Genomic DNA, 21088 nt, shown 5'->3' on the forward strand with positions numbered 1-21088 from the left:
TCTTTGTAAATTGAAAAATAATGTGACCGAAGGTATGATGATCCATGGTCCGCCAGCATTTTTTTTAAAGCCTTCAAAATAAGCATCATGTGTAAGTATTGTTTAGGCCAAGAATGTAGATAGTATAGTCTTCCTTCTGGTTGGCTCCACGTGGTACTGACGTGATGCTGGAGTGTACAGCAAGGGAGTGGTGTCTCTGCCACACCTGCCTGCCTTTGAGGAAGCTGTTGAATCTGCAACAGTGTGCTGCTTCTCAGCTTGGGAAGCAAAGTTTTTTTCAATTACTTTTTATAAAATTAAAGATTTTGTTTATATTTAGTAAATAAAGAATTTACCTTTGAAGTGCAAAATAAAATGTTCAACTTGATACCGGTCAAACTTGTTAAAGCCAAAGGAGATTGAGAAGAGGAGGCTTTTCTAGTAAAGCTGTGTGGAGTAGGGAAGTTCAGATAATATAAGGGATAAGAGCTGTGTTGGTTTTTTAAACAGATTCTAAATTGATATTTAAAATTTATATATTTAAATTAATATTTTATCATCTGAATGGTCATCGTTTCTGACAAAACAGGCTTGCAGAGGTGGGACCGCCATCTTCCCATTAGATTGACATTTCCGACGGTCTGATACTTCATGAGTGGTATTCGCAAGCTGTATTCAACATGAAACAGCAAAGTCAGGGCTCCGGTCATTGTTCTTTCACAATTCTCTGGGTTTGAGTCATTGCAGGACAGACCTCTGAACCAAGCACTGACAAGAATAGACGCACAATAGGAAAATAAAACAACCTGAGAGCTGAAGCAGAAAGCTCTCAGAACTCGAAAGTGTGTTCACATTTAGCTGTGTGACCTCGTGCCAGTCACCGTCCTGCGGGTCACCGGTTTCTCATATGCGTACAGGGAAGTTTCTAAGACCTCTTGCTGAAGTTAGGTCATCTTTGGAGTTTGATAACCACTGGGAGAAAGACAGGAGACGAAGCACATTAAGGGGACTGGGATTCGTGATTTATGTAATTATAGCAGCTTTGTTGTCTGTTGGAAGCAGTGGTGGATGAGTCAGCCTGGCATGTAGCTATTGGAGATCAGTGATGCTTTCTTGGTTCAAAAAACAAAGCCCAAAGGAAAAAACACCTTTCTACAACCCAGGATTAGGTGCCAAAGGTCAGAGTGATGCCAAGTTCTGGAAATGGCAGCCAGGGATCTTGCACGGAAGACAGTGTGGAGGGACGGTCGTCGTGAACAAGGTTTCCCAGCTGAACCTCTGATCGAGCTTTCCCCAGGGAAGGCACTCATTTGAGACACCGGGGTGGTCCAGCATCATCCAGTGCACAATCCACCCAAACATGTTGCTTGGGAATTCGCTGTCCCCAGTGACTGGGAGGAGGCAGGTGGTCTTTCGTACCTCCCTCTCCTGCCTGGCTTGCTCCTCTGAGGAGAGATGTGAAAGGGATGCTCCAGACGAATGCATGTTCTGTACTGTGAGCTTCAGCAGCAAGCCCCCTAGTGACTTGGCCTGGATAGCTTGAGCTTCTCTAAGGACAGGCAGATCTGAGCCACCTGTTCTTTCCCCCTTCCTGGGCCTTTGCCCAGACTCCTCCAATAGCCAGAGATGCAAAGAAATCACTCCCCTTCCTCTCAGGCCTGGCCCAGACCTTGCTTGATTTGCTTATTCTGTGCTACCCCACAGTCCAGCTCAGCGTGTCACAGACTGATGTCCACAAGGTTGGAAGAGGTTGGGTTAGGGGTCAAGGTAGGCTCATTCTGAATCCCAGCTGTGCCACTTCCCGGCTGTGGAGCCTGGGGTAAGTTACTTAGCACCGGCAGTAAATGTGGTAGAATTAATCATTATCATGCAGGTAGCCTCATTGTGTCGTCAGTATTTACATTTTATCCTTAAGCCATATGAAAATGTCTTTCCTTAGAGGAGAGAGGGTGGAGATGGGGCAAGAAAACAGACATAGAATCATCCCTCTCCCTAGCCCTCAGCCCCTGAGAGTGTGTGATGAGCACTCCAGGCCAGTCTGACCTCGATCAGCAAGGATACCCAAATCCTTACGCAGGCCTCGGGACAATCATTGTCAAACTTTGTAAGCAAAGTCTATTTAAAGACAAATCTTGGGAAATACTGTAATATGTGAAATGACTAAACGTAGGCTTTGTTTATAAAAATATGCTTAAGTTGGCCAGGTGCTGTGGCTCACACCTGTGGTCCCAGCACTTTGGGAGGCCGAGGTGGGTGAATCACCTGAGGCAGGAGTTTGAGACCAGCCCAGCCAACATGGTGAAACCCCGTCTCTACTAAAAATACAAAAATTTAGCCAGGTGTGAAGATGCGTTCCTGTAGTCCCAGCTACTTGGGAGGCTGAGACAGGATAATCACTTGAACCCGGGAGGTGGAGGTTGCAATGAGATTGTACCACTCCACTCTAGCCGGGGTGACAGAGTGAGACTCTGTCTCAAAAAAGAAAAGAAAAGAAAAAAAAAAAAAAAAACTTAAAACTACATAAAATATATATATATATATTTGTGTGTGTGTGTGTGTGCGCACGCGTGCTCTCAAGTTGAAATTCATAGTAAACCCAGTAAGACCAGTGAAGCAATTTTGATTAATACAGAAATTTGAAATTGAGCAAATAGATGACTAAGATCTTTTTTGTTAGAACTTGCAGATAAGTAATTGCAAATAGTAATTAAAAAATAATTCTCCTTCCAATCAATGATATGGTTGAAGAGAAAAGCTGGATTTCTTACTATGCTAAAGCCGCCCAAAGTGTATTAACCAGCATGTATTCGTTCACATGTACAGATGGGAATGAATTTTTAAATTAGTGCGTTTTTAAAAATACGTATACATTTAAAAAACAAAATGTGAAAATGTCTGAAATGCCTCAGTAGAATCCCAGAGTTTGACAGAAGCGTGCTTGAAACACGCTTGCTTAGATCGTACGGCACTCAAGTCTCAATTTGCTTTCCATTTCCTATTTGGTTGTGCCATGTGGGTGTTGGCTTACGGAGATTGATACCGTTTTTAGTACTAAAAGCTATTTGATGTAAGAACTGGTGAAATTTGAATAAGGTCAAGAGTCTGGGTGAGTGTATTGTATCAATGTCATTTTCTCAGTTTTGATATTGTACTGTCTTACATAAAATGTTACCGTTTGGGGAGTTGGTCAAAAGATACATGGGACTGTGTACTATTTTTGCAGTTTGCTGTGAGCCTATAATTATTGTAGAATGAAAAGGTTTTTTAAAAAGTCATTTGCAAATAATTTTAACTATGAGGAGGCTGTGAAACTCAATTAATAGAGCAGTGTACACACCCACACTTATAAAGCGAATTTTTATTTAGCTTACCTTAAAAAGAGAAACCCTTTTCTTTCCTCACTACTGAGTTCTATAAACTCCACACTCATTCTGTCAGTACTGCGACACTATTGAAGTTTTAGGAAGGAAACACAGGCAGTGGCAGATCAAGGAGAAATCTCTTTAAGGAAATCTGTTTTAGCTGCTGCTTAATGACTCAAGAAAAAACTGGTGCAGAAGCACGAGTTGATGCTATAGTCACCTGATAGAGAAAAAGGTGCAGGAATGATGGAGCATGTGTTCCTGAAGCGTTTCTGTGCTTAAAACATTTAGTAATTAGAGCAAAGCAGTGTCAACATGCCATGATACTATTATTATGTGTCTTGGTGTCCAAATCAGAGCGCCTATAGCCCAGTGTGATAAGTGTTATTCCACAAGAAAAAAGACAAGACGTTAAAAATAGTTTTAAAAGAGTAAACCTTTGATCCATTCGCTTGCCTTTGTATAAAGCAAAAATGGGTGTGACAGTAGTGAAATACGGTTCTCTGTTACCTTGAATTTTTATGACATGCTGTAAATGACTACCATGTACTTTGATAAGATTGATGAAGGTTTTGTTCTTTATCACTTGGAGAAGTGAAACAGAATTCCCTGAGCCAGATTATCTGTCTTCATTGCAATTGCCAAAAAATTCGCCATCCTTAACCTGCAAGAGTGATTGCCTTGTGTGTTTTGACTAGAATGGGTCAGCGGAGTTGATCACATCTGTCAGACACCTGTGAAGGTGAACAGTCTCAAAACAACTTACTCAGTATATATTTTATTTTATTTTATTTTATTTTATTTTATTTTATTTTTTTGAGACAGAGTTTCACTCTTGTTACCCATGCTGGAGTGCAATGGCACGATCTCAGCTCACCGCAACCTCCACCCCCTGGGTTCAGGCAATTCTCCTGCCTCAGCCTCCTGAGTAGCTGTGATTACAGGCACACACCACCATGCCCAGCTAATTTTTTGTATTTTTAGTAGAGACGGGGTTTCATCATGTTGACCAGGATGGTCTCGATCTCTTGACCTTGTGATCCACCCGCCTCGGCCTCCCAAAGTGCTGGGATTACAGGCGTGAGCCACCGCACCCGGCCTCAGTATATATTTTAATGAGTGCTAACATAATTCCATTTTTTGAAAAATTCATTTATTTGGGAACATAAAATACGAAGATAATGTTCTTTGCATTAAGCTGGGCTGTAGTTCCGGGCCAGTTGTAGAGACTGTCTTGGCTGACCCTTGACAAGGGACTGTGCTCTCAGCTTTATCATTCTGTCTGACCAGCTTTTCTGGCTTCTTCTCCAGGGTTATCAATGCTGGGAAGAGCACACACAATGAAGACCAAGCCAGCTGTGAAGTGCTCACAGTGAAGAAGAAGGCAGGGGCCATGACCTCAACCCCAAACAGGAACTCCTCCAAGAGACGGTCCTCCCTTCCCAATGGGGAAGGGCTGCAGCTGAAGGAGAACTCGGTAAGACCCTTCTTGATCCTTGGGTTTCAGGTGAGAGGAATGGCACACACTGTGGTCCCACTGGAAGACATTAGGGCTTCCCCTGAGTCTGGAATGGAAGTGAGAAAGCAGTGTCCCCTGAGTTAGCTGGGTGGCGGGCCTATTATTGGGGAATCACACATTCCGAGCTGGAGGTGACACATGTATGATGAGCTTGTGATTAGGTTTTTAACATAAAGTAAATGAAACACCCGCACCATATGTATCTAGCTCTTGTGGTAATCATTGACATATTCATACAATGTTTGGTGGTTTCAAAGGAGCCACTTCTAGGTCTTTGTAAGGAAATAATCTGAAAGCATCTCATGAGGGGTGGCAGTAACTCCAGCTGTTGCTTCAAGCCCTGGCGTGACTCTGCCCTTTTCTCTTCCTTGCCTGCCCATGATAGTCACCCATTTGCAGCCTGTGCCTGACGTTCTTCCAAATTAACACCTATTCCAGTTAGCCCAAAACTCTTGCAGCCCATGGGGTGGCCTTGCAGACTGAACACTCTTGAAAAACCACAAAATATTTCTCCTATCTCCAGTTTCTGGAGAGTAAAGCAGACATTTCCTCAGAAAGCTCTGAAGAAGCTCTCAGCAAAGGTCGAGGAGTCATCAACACGCTGTCTGCCAGGAGATGATTTGATTTATAGAGAGATGTTTCCTGGGAAAATCAGGAGACACAGAATGGACAGACCCAAATGTGACTATTCATTCTGATCATCTTGAGGACACTTTTGTGTAAAAATTTTCGTAGGATTTTAAAAAATCTAGGAATCTATTCTTACTTTTAGCAATAGTGTCTCATTGCAACTATGCTCAGGGAATAATAATTATTATTTTGTTAGTACTAGTTTAATTTAGAGTTGACTTAGGGGAATTTATCAGTCATACGTGTTTTCTAGTTTGAAGGAAGGCCTTTTCCAAAGAGCCAGAGCTGAGGGCCCAGATGGACAGTGTAGAATGGTGATGGTTAGGTGCAGAGGCCCTGGAGTGAGGTGACTGTGCAGCCTACCACTTTAGCTACTTAATGTTGGGATGGTTGTTCTTTGAGCCTAGTTTGCCGACTCTGCAAAGGAATAACAGCAGAGTAACTACCCAATGGTAGAAGGAGGCTGATTGGAAATATGAACAGTCCATGGAAAAATGTCGAGCAAGTGCCTTAATAAATCCGTAATAAGTGTTAGTGACTATTATCCTGAGGTCAGTCCCAATTCGGTTATTCTCTGTGACTGAACTTTATGTTTCTTCACTTGTGAACTGGAGATCACACAATTCTTTTCATACCTACTTGACAGGATTGTCTTGACGAGCGTTACTTTGGGAAGGGGCTCGGAAAGTGTGAGGTGTCCACGATCACTGGATATGAGCGCCGGTGACTTAGTGGTGCTGTTCCCTCTGATGCTTTCCCCCTGCTGCTGGGGTTTAATAAAGCCGTCTCTCTACAAATCAGTCCGTGTTGACATTTGGCCCAAGGCCAGTTGGTGATGGCATTTTTCCTTTTTACTAAGTTCCCTATAGAAATGGAGTCAGGGTGACATTTTAACTTCTTGCCCTTAAAAACAGTGAAACCAGTGCATAAGCACTTTGGGATGAAGCTTTGACCTTCCTCTGTGGTGGTTCCCAATCGTGGTGGGGTCCGTTTTCCAAGAGCGAGAAGCCAGCAGAGTGGAGAACCCTGGGGCTCCATTCCGGCTCTGGCTGCGGGAACTTCACTTCTATCTGTCTTACCTATTAGGCTTCTTACTGAGTTTAAGACAAATTTACCAATTTTAGGCATATAGTTCAGTATCATTAAGTATATTCACGTTTGTACAACCATCACCATCATCATCTCTAGAACTTTCTCGGGTTCTCAAACTGAAACTCTGTATTCATTCAACACGAACTCTCCCCTTTTCTCCCTTCATGCCCTGGTGACCACCAGTCTGTTTTCTGTCTCCATGAGTTGACCACTGCAGACACATCACATAAGTAGAATGATACCATATCTGCCTTTTTGTTCCTGGCTTATTTCACTTAGCATGACGTTCTCAAGGTTTTGCCCATGTTGTAATGTGAAACAGAATTTTTCTACCTTTCAGCTATTCTGAATAATGCCGTTCTGAACATAGGTGAATAAATACCTCTTTGAGTTCCTGCTTTCAATTCTTTGGGCTGTATGTATACCTAGAGGGAGGATCTGATGAATCTGTTTGATGATAATTCTGCCTGATTTTTTGAGGGACTGCCATAGTTTTCCACAGGGGCTGCACCATTTTACATTCCTACCAACAACGGAGAGAGGTTCCTGTTTCTCCACGTCTTCACCGACCCTTGTTGTTTTCTGTTTTTTCATTAATACAGTAATCATTCTAATGGGTGTGAGGTAGTATTTCACTGTAGTTTCGGTTTGCATTTCCCAATTAATTAGTAATGCTGAGCATTTTTTCATTGTGTATTGGCCCTTTGTATATGTTCTTCAGAGAAATGTCTATTCAAGTCCTTTGCCCATTTTAAAAATTGGGTTGTCTGTTTTGTTGTTTTTTTGTTTGTGCTGCTTTGTAACAACTTGAAAACCATTACCTAGTGTGGAAGGTAAATCACTGAGCACCTGCTGTGTACTGAGAAACTGGATGCTGGAGATTTGGCAGGGAATGAAACAGACAGAATCCCTTCTTAGAGGGAGTTTCCGTTCATAGAGGCAATTAAAATATATAGTGTGCCAGACGATAGACACCATGGAGATGAAAAAACAAAGTGGAGAACCCAGAATATTGGAAATCTGAGGGGACCAGGGGTAGTTAAAGAAGGCATCGCTGAGAAGGTGATGTTTGGGCAAAGACCTGAAATTGTAGCTTTTGGAGGAAGAAGATTTTACCATTCTGGACAATTGCAAAGACCCTAAGGTGGGAGCCAGCCCTGTGTTCTCAGGGTTTAGGAAGGAAGTCTGTGTGGTTGGAGCAGAAATGTAGTAAAGCCTAGATTGCAGGAAATGTTGTCAGAAAAGTCATAGGAGTGGAGTGAAGCAGTCTGGGAGGACATTGAAGGTCACCGTCAAGACTTTAGCTTCCACTTCTGTAATTTACTAGCAGAGAACACTGGACACTGGTTAGAAGAGGCCACTGATTTTTCCCATCTAGAAGGCATTCCCTTCGTGGTAAAACTCAAATATGGTAGCACTTAGGAAAGGATGGCGAGAGTACACCTCTTAGGGCAAGAAAACATCTTCAGAGACAGATAAAGCAGATTGTAACCTCCCCCATCCCTATGAATCTATTCCTTCACCCACTGACCGTATTGAACCCTGAGTCTGCATGCTGAATTTTGGGGATAAGGAGACAAAACACGATATAGTTCCCATCCTCCTAGTGCAGAGTCCAAGGGGGAGAGTCATTGGCAGTCGTATTAAAATGAAGTGAGTTTTCAGAGCCAGATGAAAAAGCCCAGGTTGTAGAGAAGTCTGACAGATTGGTCACTGGCAATTTGGGGAACACCCAAGGAGAAGGGGATAAGCGAAGTTAGGAAAGACTTCCTTGGGAAATCGACATTTGAGCTGAGGTCTTGGAAGGTGAATAGGAGTGAACCAAGCAAATAAGAGAAATGAGGGTTTCTGAGAGAAGGAACATGTATAGGCAAAGACAGGTTGGCATAAGAGTACATGAGGCATGTCTTCCTGTGTTTTGGAAAATATGTGGCCTTTTGGAGGGTGGGCAAGACAGGAAGAGCAAGCAGGCATCACAAAGATCATCACACACCATAATAAGCTGGGATTTTAACCAAATGATTTTAGACAAGGGCATGATGACTCAAGACAGTGATGGCAGTGGGAAGGCTGACTTGGGAAGGCCAGGGGTCCAAACCTGGAGGCTGGGATGCTAGTTACGAGGCTCTTATAGAAATATGGGTGAGAAATGACAAGGGCTTAAAATAAGGCACTGATCAGTGCAAGGGACAGGCTCAGAAGAGATTAAGTAAGAGATACAGTTGAAGTGACCAGATGACCAACCGCATGGAGCAGGGAGAAGATGAGGATGCCAGGCTTCAGCCACTAGCTTGTGGTCATTGAAAAGTGGACCACTGGGTGGTAAGGGGATGGGCAGAGATGATGACTTGAGTTTTGAGTATTCTGAGTCTACCTTTCCAGGTGGAAGTGTTTTGTAGGAAATCAGAAATAAAGGTTTAGAGCTCGTGAGAAAGCCTCAGGAGGCTTAGATTTAAGGAGTTACAAGATCTAAGATTATAGTTGAAGCCACAGATGTGGCTTAGGTCACACAGAAAGTATAAAAATGCATAATAGAAACCTGATGACGGTGGGGTTCTGGAAACTCCAAGAAGTGAGGGGTATTGTGAAGAGGAAAGGTATCTATGCCATGGGCCACAGAGTGATCGAGAAAGATAAGGATGGAAAAAGCAGACATACAATGTTATAAGCAAAAAATGGAACAACAGGATAAATAATGACATCACGATTTTATCTGCAAACAGAGTTGACAGGCATGAAGTTTGGCATGCCGAAAATGCATGAACTCCCTCTGGAATACATCTGCTTAATTTCTCCCTCCTTTCTTGACCTCTTTTGTCCCTGTAAATTTAGTAAAGTCAGAATATGTGTTTTCAAAAGACTTCTTTCATGTATAATATACCTTCACCTTCCTTGGAGATTAAAGAAAACCTAAAAGTTTTAATAAAATAACATGAAATTTACAATGAAAAAGCTACAGGATTTTTTTATTTGTTAGGAACATCAGTGATGTACAGAGGATTTCAGTACAAGTGTGACTTTATGTTTGATGACAAAGCTTACATTGAGTGACAGTATGGTAGCTGGGTAGCAATGAGACAATAAGATGACCTTTTCTTTTTCTTTTTTTTTTTTTTTTGCATTTTGGGAGGCCGAGGTGGGCAGATTGCCTGAGCTCAGGAGTTGGTGACCAGCCTCAGGAGTTCGCAACATGGTGAAACCTCGTCTCTACTAAAATACAAAAAAAAAAAAAAAGCCAGACATGGTGGTGGGCACCTGTAGCCTACTCGGGAGGCTGAGGCAGGAGAATTGCTTGAATCTGGGAGGTGACATTGCAGTGAGCCGAGATCACTTGCCAGTACACTCCAGCCTGGGCAGAGCAATGCTCCATCTCAAAAAAAAAGCAACATTTTGAGATATTTGATGAAGCGGGTATGTACTATGGTAGAGAATGATGTTCTCAGTGACCAGTGAAGGTGGAACTTTTCCTGTGCTTGGATCATTTTTGATTAGCTTAGTGTGAACAGCTATAAGCTCACAGTCTGGCAGACAGCAAATAGGTACTCTGTGGTAATGTGTAAGCCTCTTAACATGCCTAACCTCTGAGTACTGATTTGGGGACATGGGATGGGTGGTCAGGAAGAAAGGAAATCTAAAATTCTAGCACTTCCAAGACACTTTCATAAGACTGTCTCTTAGGAAAGCTGGTGTAAGCTTGTTGAGGACAATACCTTATTCTCGGTGGCCTCCTGACTCCCACAGAAGGCTTTTTAATTCATCAGCTCAAGATTTGAGAACATGAATCACCATTGCTAGGTCTTCTTTCTTTTGACTTGGAAGGTTATAAAGAGTCTTTATTTATCATACTGATTGCCAGCCCAGGTGAAAACACAGCTTTTCCAAGAGTTTTTGCTTTTTAGTTCTCAAATATTGAGTCATTCCAGGAATGAGATGAGGAGGGTACCAGGTGGCTTCTCTGTAGAAAGAGAAAGAGATCACTCTTAAAGGTATGTCATAATCTAGTATTCAGATAAGAAGTGCGTGTACTTACATAAGTTGCTTGGGTGGGAAATATTTAGGGTATTGCGGCCATAACCAGGACATGTTTTTTTACCCGCATCTGACTCCCTATTTAGAACAGACTGTTTTTGGCTTGAGACTGGACTTCTGAACACATGCATTCCAAGTCTGCTTCCTTAGGAGCACCCTTGTGTTGTTTAATTTAGTCAAAACACATCAAAGTGTGCGGTTTCAGTATCTGCTAGTTCAGTGTCTAATTACAATAACAGGAGATGGCTGTGTCAGCATCTCGGCCAAGACCATCAGCAGGGGAGAGGAAAGCTGATTATCTTTCTCAGCAGAGGATGGGGCAGCACTGTGGGAACTCTAAGCAAATAGGATCAAAATGGGGCGGGAAGAGCCAAGAGGAAAATGAGACAGGGACTATTTCAACTTTCTGTACTGAGATTTTGCCATTCTATTCTTCTGGGGTTTTTTTGTTTTTGTTTTTGTTTTTAGAACTCTTTCACCCCCAAAACATGAAATGAAGGTTGCTTCTGGTTCTACAACAGCAGGCTTTTGGAATATTCGGCCCTCCTCAGGCAGTTGGCTCCCTGCAATGACGTCAGCTGTCAAAATGCAATAGGAGCCGTCTTTCATTCATGTCATTTTATTATACTAAGATTGTGTTCCTTGTTCTGCACATGTGAAGAAAATAAGAACTTATTTTCTTCTCTTCTTAGGTTTTTTTCAAGCCAGAGTCTCACTCTGTCACCCAGGCCGGAGTGCAGTGGCATAATCTGAGCTCATTACAGCCTTCGCCTCCCAGGTTCAAACAGTTCGCCTGCCTCTGCCCCCCGAGTAGCTGGGACAACAGTCACACGCCACCATGCCCAACTAATTTTGTATTTTTAGTAAAGACAGGCTTTTACCATGTTGGCCAGGCCAGTCTTGAACTTCTGACCTCAAGTGATCTACCTGCCCTGGCCTCCCAAAGTGCTGGGATTATAGGCATGAACCACCACGCCGGGCCAGATTTTTTAAAGCAGGAATGCACTGGTTTCTTTCAAAACTGTTATCTTTTAGTTCTAGGGACATAGAACTCTTGCCAGTGATTAAGATGGGTGCTTTTACAACCAGGAATTGAAGAGGCTGCTGTCAGCTAGAGTACCTTTAAAGGTTCCTTCCTGGCCGGGCGCCGTGGCTCAAGCCTGTAATCCCAGCACTTTGGGAGGCCGAGGCGGGTGGATCACGAGGTCAAGAGATCGAGACCATCCTGGTCAATATGGTGAAACCCCGTCTCTATTAAAACTACAAAAAATTAGCTGGGCATGGTGGCGCATGCCTGTAGTCCCAGCTACTCAGGAGGCTGAGGCAGGAGAATTGCCTGAACCCAGGAGGCGGAGGTTGCGGTGAGCCGAGATCGTGCCATTGCACCCCAGCCTGGGTAACAAGAGCGAAACTCCATCTCCAAAAAAAAAAAAAAAGTTTCCTTCTTGGTGGGTGTTGGGTTACTCTGAAGACCAGTTTGGACCAAGATGTACATAGTAGCTGAGAACACAACATGGTTCCACTATAGTTTCCCACTGTGGCAAAATGTAAGGTGCAAGGAAAATAAATCATGTTGAGATGGAAATTTCTTCTTGCCTCACTTATAATCTGACTTCCCACAGCTTTAAGTGGGAAGAACATTGTCAAGGGCAATAAACTTTATTTTCTTCTTTCATTTCTTCTTTAAAAAAGAAAACATAAATAACACTCAGCACTTGTGTACCAGACACTGATTTTAATGCCTTGCCAATATTCATTTAACCTCATATAGGCTGAATGTCCCGTATCCAAAATGCTTGACACCAGAAGTGTTTCGGATTTCAGGTTTTTTCAGATTTTGGAATATTGCATATCCATAATGAGGTATCTTGGGAATGAGACCCAAGTTTAAACACAAAATTCTTTAATGTTTTGTATACAACTTATATACATAGCCTGAAGGTAGTTTTAGTTTTCCTTGGGGTAGCTAAATAAACCAGATGTAACGTGCCTGTGTTTCTACTGTGACCCACTGAGATCAGGGGTAGAATTCTCCACTTGAGATGTCATGTCCACTTGTGATGTCATGTCCGCTTGTGATGTCATGTCCGCTTGCGATGTCAGTGCTCAAAAGTTTTAGATGTCAGAGCATAGATGCCAGACTTTTGGATTAGGAGTACTCAAACTGTAATATATACATAAATATGTATTAGTATTGCCTTTTTTAACTGATGAGGAAACTGAGGCACAGAGCTAGAAAGTGTAGATCTTGCTTCAACCCAGGTAGTCTGGCCTCAGCATCTAGACTCATACCATGCTGCCTCTGTATCCATTAGCAGTTGAGACATGTAGCAGGAAAATCTCTTTGGCAAAGTCAGACATAAAGGAAGAATAACTCCTAATGTTGATATGTATAATTTCAATCAATTTTGATACTAAATATCTTCTCATTTTCATTATGATTTCTGTTTTGATACAGGAGTGAGTTAGCAGTGTCCCCTGTCAACTCAGAAACCATAGTAGCTCTTACTGAGATGAAAAACAGCGCTAAAATGAAATTATCTTCTCCTTGTAGTCCATTTTCTTGCTGAATTACAGGAAGACCATTATTTGCATAAGCCGTGGGGGAAAAAAAGCCTTCTGAATGGACAAGCATGAATACCTGAGTTTGAATCCCATCTCTGCCCCTTACTAGATGTGTTATCTTGTGCAAGTGAGTTGGCTTCTCCATACCTCAATTTTCTCATCTGTATGTTGGTGAAAATAGCTGCTGTTTCATAGGCTTAGTAGAGCTAAGTGAGTTAAAATATGAAAAGTTCTTAGAATAGGGCCCGGCATGGGGTAAGTGCTCCATAAATATGATCTATTGTTGTTGTTTCTAATACTGGATTTGCAGCTGCATTTCAGTATTATTTCACAGTACTTACGTTTTTTTTCCATAAATTTACGGAGAAATTGTTGATGTGTAAACTAATAGTTTAAGAATATTCCCCAGTTGATTCTAGAATAAATCACAATGCAGTTTAGCCAAAACTGTTAGAAACTTTGTACTTCCTTTTATAAATTAATATTTTAAGACATGTTGAAATTGCCATTTAAAAATAAAGCCAAACTTACTAAACCTATCTTATATCTTACTGCCTCATTTTATTGGAGGAATTGAACCAAAGTAACCTGCAATTCATATTGTCCTATCCTGAGAAGAAAGCAGCATAATCATTAAAGTATATGAAATTAAGGGATTTTCTTTTCCTCCACTGGAAGGCAGAGTATCTGAACAATTTAGTCAAAAAGAGAGGTATGGTGAAAAGCAAACTACACTGGAGGGTCATGGCTCCATGTGGACAGCAACGGAACATGGGCCCTAGGAAGGTCTTTCATGAAGTCACTCAAATGTTTTCTCATGTCTGCCTCTTCATTGGCTTATTCTTCTCCCTTTCACTGTGGTGCTGTGAGGATCAGATGAAAAACTGGGCATTGAAAGCCCTGTGGATGGAATGCCTGTAACAGATACTCTGGACTGTGTATTATCATCTTCACTGTGATTCCTGGAAAACTGGCCAGAAACTTTGTGGAAATCAAACCATATAGTCACATATATAGTGGGGAATCAGAAGAATATGGCAACTCTGTTTCCCCAAGGGGAAGTGATCAATCCCTTTTCTTTGGCAGTGGGAGAGGAGGGGTGGAAAGTGCATTCTTTGCTCATACAAGGTGTTTTGTAAAATCAAACCTGAGATGTCACTCAAAGTGGGATTTCTATATCTGCAATCAGCCTTTCATGCTGTTGATACGGCCCCTCCACCGGTTATATAAATACCTGAATAGTTAGGGTAGCAAAAGGAAGAAGAATATTAAATAAGCTAAGGACTTGTGAACACTACCAGGAGGATACCACTTTTCCCCTTCAGACAACTATTTCCAGATTAACAGTCTCCAAATCATAAGTTAAAAACGGGGTTTTTTGGCAGGGTGCCATGGCTCGTGCCTGTAATTCCACAGCTTTGGGAGACCAAGGCAGGAGGGTCACTTGAGGCCAGGAGTTTGAGACCCAGCCTGGACAACATAGCAAGACCCTCTTCTACAAAAAATTTAAAAATGAGCCAGATGTGGTGGCTCATGCCTGTAGTCCTAGCTTCTTGGGGGGGCCAAGGCAGGAGGATAGCTTGAGGCAAGGAGTTCAAGACTAGCCTGGGCAAAATAGGGAGACCTCATCTCTACAAAAATAAAATAAATAAATAAATAAATAAATTAGCCAGGTGTGATGATGGACCCATGGTCCCAGCTACTCAGGAGGCTGAGGTGGGAGGATGGCTTGAACCCAGGAGTTTGAGGCTGCAGTGAATTATGATCATGCCACTGCACTTCAGCTTGGGTGACAGAGTAAGACCTTGTCTTAAAAAAAAAAAAAAAAAAAGAAAAGAAAAAGCAATGCACCCCCAGTGTGTTTGTTATTGATGATTTATTGATATATAACCATACTACTTTATATCCATCTAGTATATAATTATTTTAAAATTATAAAGATACATTTAAAATGTTTTAAATGTTTAATAATTTAAAGCAATAAAGATGAAAAGGCAATGTTTTAAAATAACAACAGCTAACAGTGATACAGTGTTAATTGTATGCCAGGCATTGATTTAAGTGTTTTTCACACAGTAACTCATTTACTGTCTTGCTGAGAGCAAAGACTTCATGCTATCATTAGCTAATGTCTCAAGGCAAAATTCATCATTAACACTAGTGAGTATAATTCCACATTTCAACGGTCCCCTTGAGCATTTCGGAGTGCTAGATATGATGACGATGATTGTCAGATACGACTGGATTGTCATTCCTGGGAATACCAAATGCCTGCTCTGACATGTTCTTATTTGCTCATGTTTTCTATCTGCAGTTTCTTTGCAGAATTTTTTTACACTTGATCTTAGCCAAAAGGCCGAGAAGCAATGTCTTTGCAGAATTTTTTTAACCTGCCGTCTACTCTGTGAGGAATAATTTTAGTTTAAAATTTAGTAGTACAATCACCCCTCGGGGTAACAGGTCCCCCGCAGCGGGTTGCCATATACCAAAAGTAGCAGGCACGGGAGAGCACCGGCGTCCCAGGCGCGCCGAGGATCGGCTGACCTACCACGCGAGGGCGCCAGTGTCATCTCCGTGAAAACTGGGAAAGCATTTCTAACGCGTCTCTGACACGCTGAGCGATTGCTTTTCAGTTCCCCCTCACATTCGTGTGCTTGGTGTGGCGAGCACTCCTCTCGGGGAAGAGGATGAAGAGGTTTGCGAACCTCTGGAGCGCTGTGCAGTGAGTAAAAGCAGGCAAAGCCGTCATTTCCTTAAGCTGGAACAAATGCGTCACACCCCGCTCCTTCCTTGGCTTTGTGTATTTCCTGCCCTACACCTGTGGTTCCCCAGGAACCGTCTGAGGTTATGTCTAGAATCTCTCCTCCTCTGTTGGCTCTCCGTAGGAGGGGATGGGTACCTCAAACCACCCAGATGGCTGACGCCAGCTGTTTTAGTCTGTGGATTCCCGGGAGTTCAGGTGCACGGGATGTGGCTCCTGTGTGAATAGGGCTAAAATTTAAGCTGCTGATTCTTCACGTCCTTGGCTGGCCCTGTGATCAGTACACCTGAAGCTGAGTGGGCACCACCTGCTCGTATCTGAAATGACATCAGCTCCTTGTTTAGTAGATAAGATTTCTGTTTGGAGCAATCTTAGACTTGTTGAAAGACCCAAGGAGTCTTTCCCAGTTAGAACTCATTAAGTTCTGGCATACTAGTTTTTTTTTGAAAAATGGGAAAAAGAAAATAAAATTATTAAAAAGCAGTTTGCTTTGCAAGAAGAGGGTGTAATAGTGAGCCTACTGTAGAGAAAACCTAAAAGAGAAACTGAATTTTTAAGCTCTTCTTCACCTTCTGGAATCTTCCTTCATCAGGCTGCATATGTATTCCCGAATAGTGGTAGGTAGGCATTTGTGTGTTATAAATTGCATATAAGACTGATTCTTTGTAAATGAAATAATTTAGAGTGCACCTGGAAGACTGCCTCAGAGTTACTGCTTTGCGAGTCATAAGTGATTTCTGCCAAATTCAATGGTATGGTAAGTCAGGAAAGGGCTTGATACTGTTTTTCTTAAAATAGAGTACACGTTTAACTCATGTTTATTTGGAGCAAAAATAAGGTTAAGTATTTGTGAAAATGAATAGGAATAATTTTGAAGCGTAATGATGTCAAGAGTTAAGTCACTGTCATTGTAAAGGGTCTGATTTGCATCCTGTGCTTGTTGCCCCATCAGCATTTTCTGATACTTCCAGAAGCGTAGTGCGAGCCATTGCCGAAACATTTTAGCAATCAAGATATGTATGCAGTTACTGCTAGTAAAGGACAAACAAATTAAAGCAACGCAAGCAACACTGAAGTGCAAAGGCCACAGGGTAACAGAAGCCGAGGAGATTAATTACACAAAGTTGTGTGATACTGGGAAGGTGGAAAGATCCCTTAACTTGGAGTCTGAAGAATGAGGTTCAAATCCTATCTCTGCCACATACCAGTAGAGTTACTTAAACTATCTGTACCCCAGTTTCACTGTTGGCAAAGTGAGGTGACGCCCATTTTATTGTGGTGCTAGGGGGATTATACATGGGTGCCTGATGTTGTATTAGTCCCTTCTCATGCTGCTAATAAAGACATACCAGAGACGGGGTAATTTATAAAGGAAAGAGGTTTAATTGACTCACAGTTCAGCATGGCTGGGGAGGCCTCAGGAAACTTACAATCATGGTGGAAGGGGATGCACACACATCCTCCTTCACTTGGCAGCAGGAAGAAGTGCAGAGCAAAGGGAAGGGAAAGCCCCTAATAAAACCATCAGATCTCACTATCACGAGAACAGCATGGAGGTAAGCACCCCCATGATTCAGTTAGCTCCCACAGGGCCCCTCCCACGACATGTGGGGATTATGGTAACTGCAGTTCAAGATGAGATTTGGGTAGGGACACAGGCAATATCAGATGTCCTTTGAACTAAGATTTCCTGTGGGGGAAATAACTTTAAAAAGGTGAACAGAAGGAACAGGAGTTGCAGAGTAGAGCAAGATGAGTACCCCATTTGGCAGAATTGAAAGTCAGGAGCACAGATGTGCAGCTTAGTCTCCCCACCTGCTCAGTGTCCCCCCAGGCTGTTTAATAGCATAAGTAATTACCATTACTTCTCATGTTTTTACCTCTCCGATGTGCTGAACACAGTGCTATACTATTTATTATTTTTAAAATATACCATACAATTAACTTTTTGGTAGACAGTTTTATTATTTTAACACATGCATAACACATCATCACTGCTGCAACCAGGATTCAGAGCAGTTTCATCACCACCGAGAACTCCTTCGTGCTATCCCTTCATAGCCATACCCCTTCCTGCATGCCCCCCAGACCCCATGGTAATCTGCACATTTAATACATGTTATCCACTTGCATGATACCATACACTTTGTTTTTCTAACACTCATCGCACTTGTAATTACCTGATCATATTCTAGATTGTTAGCTTCAAGAGCTTGGAAACCATGACATTTTCATTTCCTGCTATAGGCACATAGGAAAGGAGACTCCAAGACATGTGTCATTACATGAAGCAGTCTTACTGTCTGTGCCTCCATCTTACCTTGTCCTTTATCTTCTTCTCCTAATAAGGAAGTGGAGTTGAGAGAAGTTAAGTAACTTCCCCGAGGTCACATAGTAATACATTCCAGAACCCAGATTTATCTTGATACAAAGCTTGTGGTCTTTCTCTCTTAAGGCATATTATGGCAGATAGAATTTGTTTTAATTCATTTGAAAATGTGTAAGTCAATATCCAGCATTCTGTTAAATAATGTAAAAGCTGAAATCTTGTTTATTGACCATATAAATGGAAAATCTTATGCTCAGAGTTAATACTCTCTGAGGAGATGTTCCTCCTTCACCAAAGGTATGAGGGGTGGACGTGTCCTAGCTCAGAAGAAATCGGATCGAGAGAGAGAGGGAGAGAGGGAGTTTCATACTGGTTACATAGGACCACAAGGCTCAGCAAATCAAGTACAGCCAGAGATGGCAATGTCTCTTTAGTTTCTTTGGATCCCCTTTGAGATTACCAGGGTCCTAGATCCAGGCTTCTTATTTGCTTGGCACACTTGGCCTCAGGGAGCTGAAAGGACGCAGTCCTGGGTAAATAAAGCAAGATCAAGTCATCCCCAATCCTGGAGTAGGTTAGGGTTATGATATTCTGTTGGTTTTACTAATGTGAAGTGTCTTCTATAAAGTCCTTATTAGCCAAGCTGCTATATTGCTTTGAAAAAATAAAAAGCATTCTCTCCTTTTCTTTCTTTGTATATTTAGTAAGTATTTATTGAACATCTATTCTGTACCAGGCACTCACTGGGAAAACCAGAGCCAGTGAGAGACACATAAGTCTCCGTGAGCAGTGCTGATGCATATGGGTACAGAAAATGGGATGGCCAGGGACTGAGGTGGTCCAAGCAGACTTGATGGGATAGGTCATGCTTGCATCCAAAACTGAAGGATTCTCCAAGCAGAGAGACAGGGATCAGTATTTCAGGCAGAAGAAAAACATGATGGTCATAGTTCCAGAGGTCACTGAGAGTTAGAAGAGAGGAAATGAGAGAAGTTCAGGGCCACTGAAAGAAGCAAGAGATGTGCTGAAGAGTGACTGGTAATTAGAGCATTCAGTGTCTGTAAGACATGTCAGCATCTAAGAGAAAGACAATGGTATTTTAAGTGCAGTAGTGAGTCACTGAAGATTCTAAGCAGTGAAGCAATACATGTATATTTGCAGTGAAATCACGGGTTTCAGACGCTTTGAAAGCATCATGCCACTTCTGATTCCCCAGGCCTCTCTCTTGGATTCACAGTTGCATCACCCAGGCTGCCTTATTCTTGGCTTAGCCCCCTAACGTTGGTGAAGACCCCTCACTATTCATGTGACATTAAGGAGACATTCATTCCTTCGTGTTCCCAGATCTGACTTTATGCATCAAACCATCCTGCTTACCTTACAGCAGTTGATGGCATCATTTTGAGGAGAACTGGGTAGGAAAGAAAGAGGAGTATCCTCATATCCTTTTTAAAATGAGTGTACAGGCCGGGCACGGTGGCTCACATTTATAATCCCAGCACTTTGGGAGGCCAAGGTGAGTGGATCACTTGAAGCCAGGAGTTCGAGACCAGACTGGCCAACATGGTGAAACCCTATCCCTACTAAAAGTACAAAAATGAGCCTGGCGTGGAGGTGCATGCCTATAGTCCCAGCTACTTAGGAGGGTGAGGTGGGATAATCACTTGAGCCCGGGAGGCAGAGGCTGCAGTGAGCTGAGATCGCGCCACTGCACTACGGCCTGGGTGACAGACCCTGTCTCAAAAAAATAAAATAAGTGTGTAGCAAAACCTGTTCGATCATGCCACCTTCGAATATAAATTTTTATTCTCTGTAATATTTTGGCCACATTTCAAACACGATATAGCCCTTTCTGGCCTCATACTGTTCTTTGAAACACCTCTGGCAGTCCTTCATGAGCCTTTTAAACTCTAGTGCTGCTTTCTTGCCACACAGCTTTTGTGGCACCCCTGGGGGCAGAGGCATTTCATCTCACGGGTACCCCCAAGGTGGTAAATTGAGGCTTCTTAGACTGCCCTGCCAGACTGGCATCTCACCCTAGTCCTCAAGGCCACTGTCCTGATAGTGCTCAGGGTACAGTGGGAGCTTCTGGAAGAAGATGATGTTGAAGCTGAGTACTCAAAGCCAGGCAGGAATTACGTAAAGGAGGTGGTGATGGTTCGTGGTTTGTGATGAGCTGTTAAGTTCTGGAGTTGGGTGTGGGTGGGACTGGAGTAAGGGCTAGAATGTGAGGAGCTCACCAGAGATTCAAACAGAGATTGCAAACTGGAGGCTGACGGACAGGAGCCAGCCCACAGAGCAGGCTGTTAGACTCACAAGAGAAAATGACCAAATGTTGTGTTTTAGGAAAAATCACTCTGGTTGCAACTCAGGTTGTAGAGTAGAAAAATGGCCGATGGCACTAAATTAAGGCAACCTTTCCCTCCGGGGCCGGGGTAGGGGTGGTCACCTTAGCATAGAGGCTGAGGGCTGAAAGCATGGCCTCTGGTCCCCACCGCATAACTGAATAGGTGGTGACCTAGAGCAAGGGTTGTACTCTCTGTCTGTCATTTTCCTGCGGTATAAAATGCAGACAATTAGCACACCTCTCACAGAGGACTGGAGTAAGGATTAAATGAGGTCATATTTGTAAAGCATTGAGAGTATTGCCTGCTATATAAGGTTCATTACATGGTGGGATGGGTGGCCAGACGTGGTGGCTCATGCCTGTAATCTCAGCACTTTTGGAGGCCAAGGCAAGAGGACTGCTTGAGCCCAGGAGTTCATTAGCCTGGCAACATAGCAAAACCTCATCTCTATGAAAAATACAAAAAATCAGCTGG

The 21088-nt window shown here is 42.7% G+C and overlaps 1 protein-coding gene across 2 annotated transcripts in view; it reads left to right on the forward strand.

Annotated features, from left to right (window-relative positions):
- The window catches only part of PPM1H (protein phosphatase, Mg2+/Mn2+ dependent 1H), a 291024-nt gene that overhangs the window by 96089 nt on the left and 173847 nt on the right, over positions 1-21088 (forward strand). For both annotated transcript variants that reach the window (XM_032288665.1, XM_032288673.1), the window contains exon 2: positions 4653-4818. In XM_032288665.1, coding sequence (XP_032144556.1) covers positions 4653-4818 — 166 coding nt within the window. The remainder of the gene's footprint in view (positions 1-4652; positions 4819-21088) is intronic.

The sequence above is a fragment of the Sapajus apella genome, unplaced genomic scaffold, assembly GCF_009761245.1.
Source record: "Sapajus apella isolate SASKATOON/1434 unplaced genomic scaffold, GSC_monkey_1.0 scaffold2, whole genome shotgun sequence".
Classification (NCBI taxonomy): domain Eukaryota; kingdom Metazoa; phylum Chordata; class Mammalia; order Primates; family Cebidae; genus Sapajus; species Sapajus apella.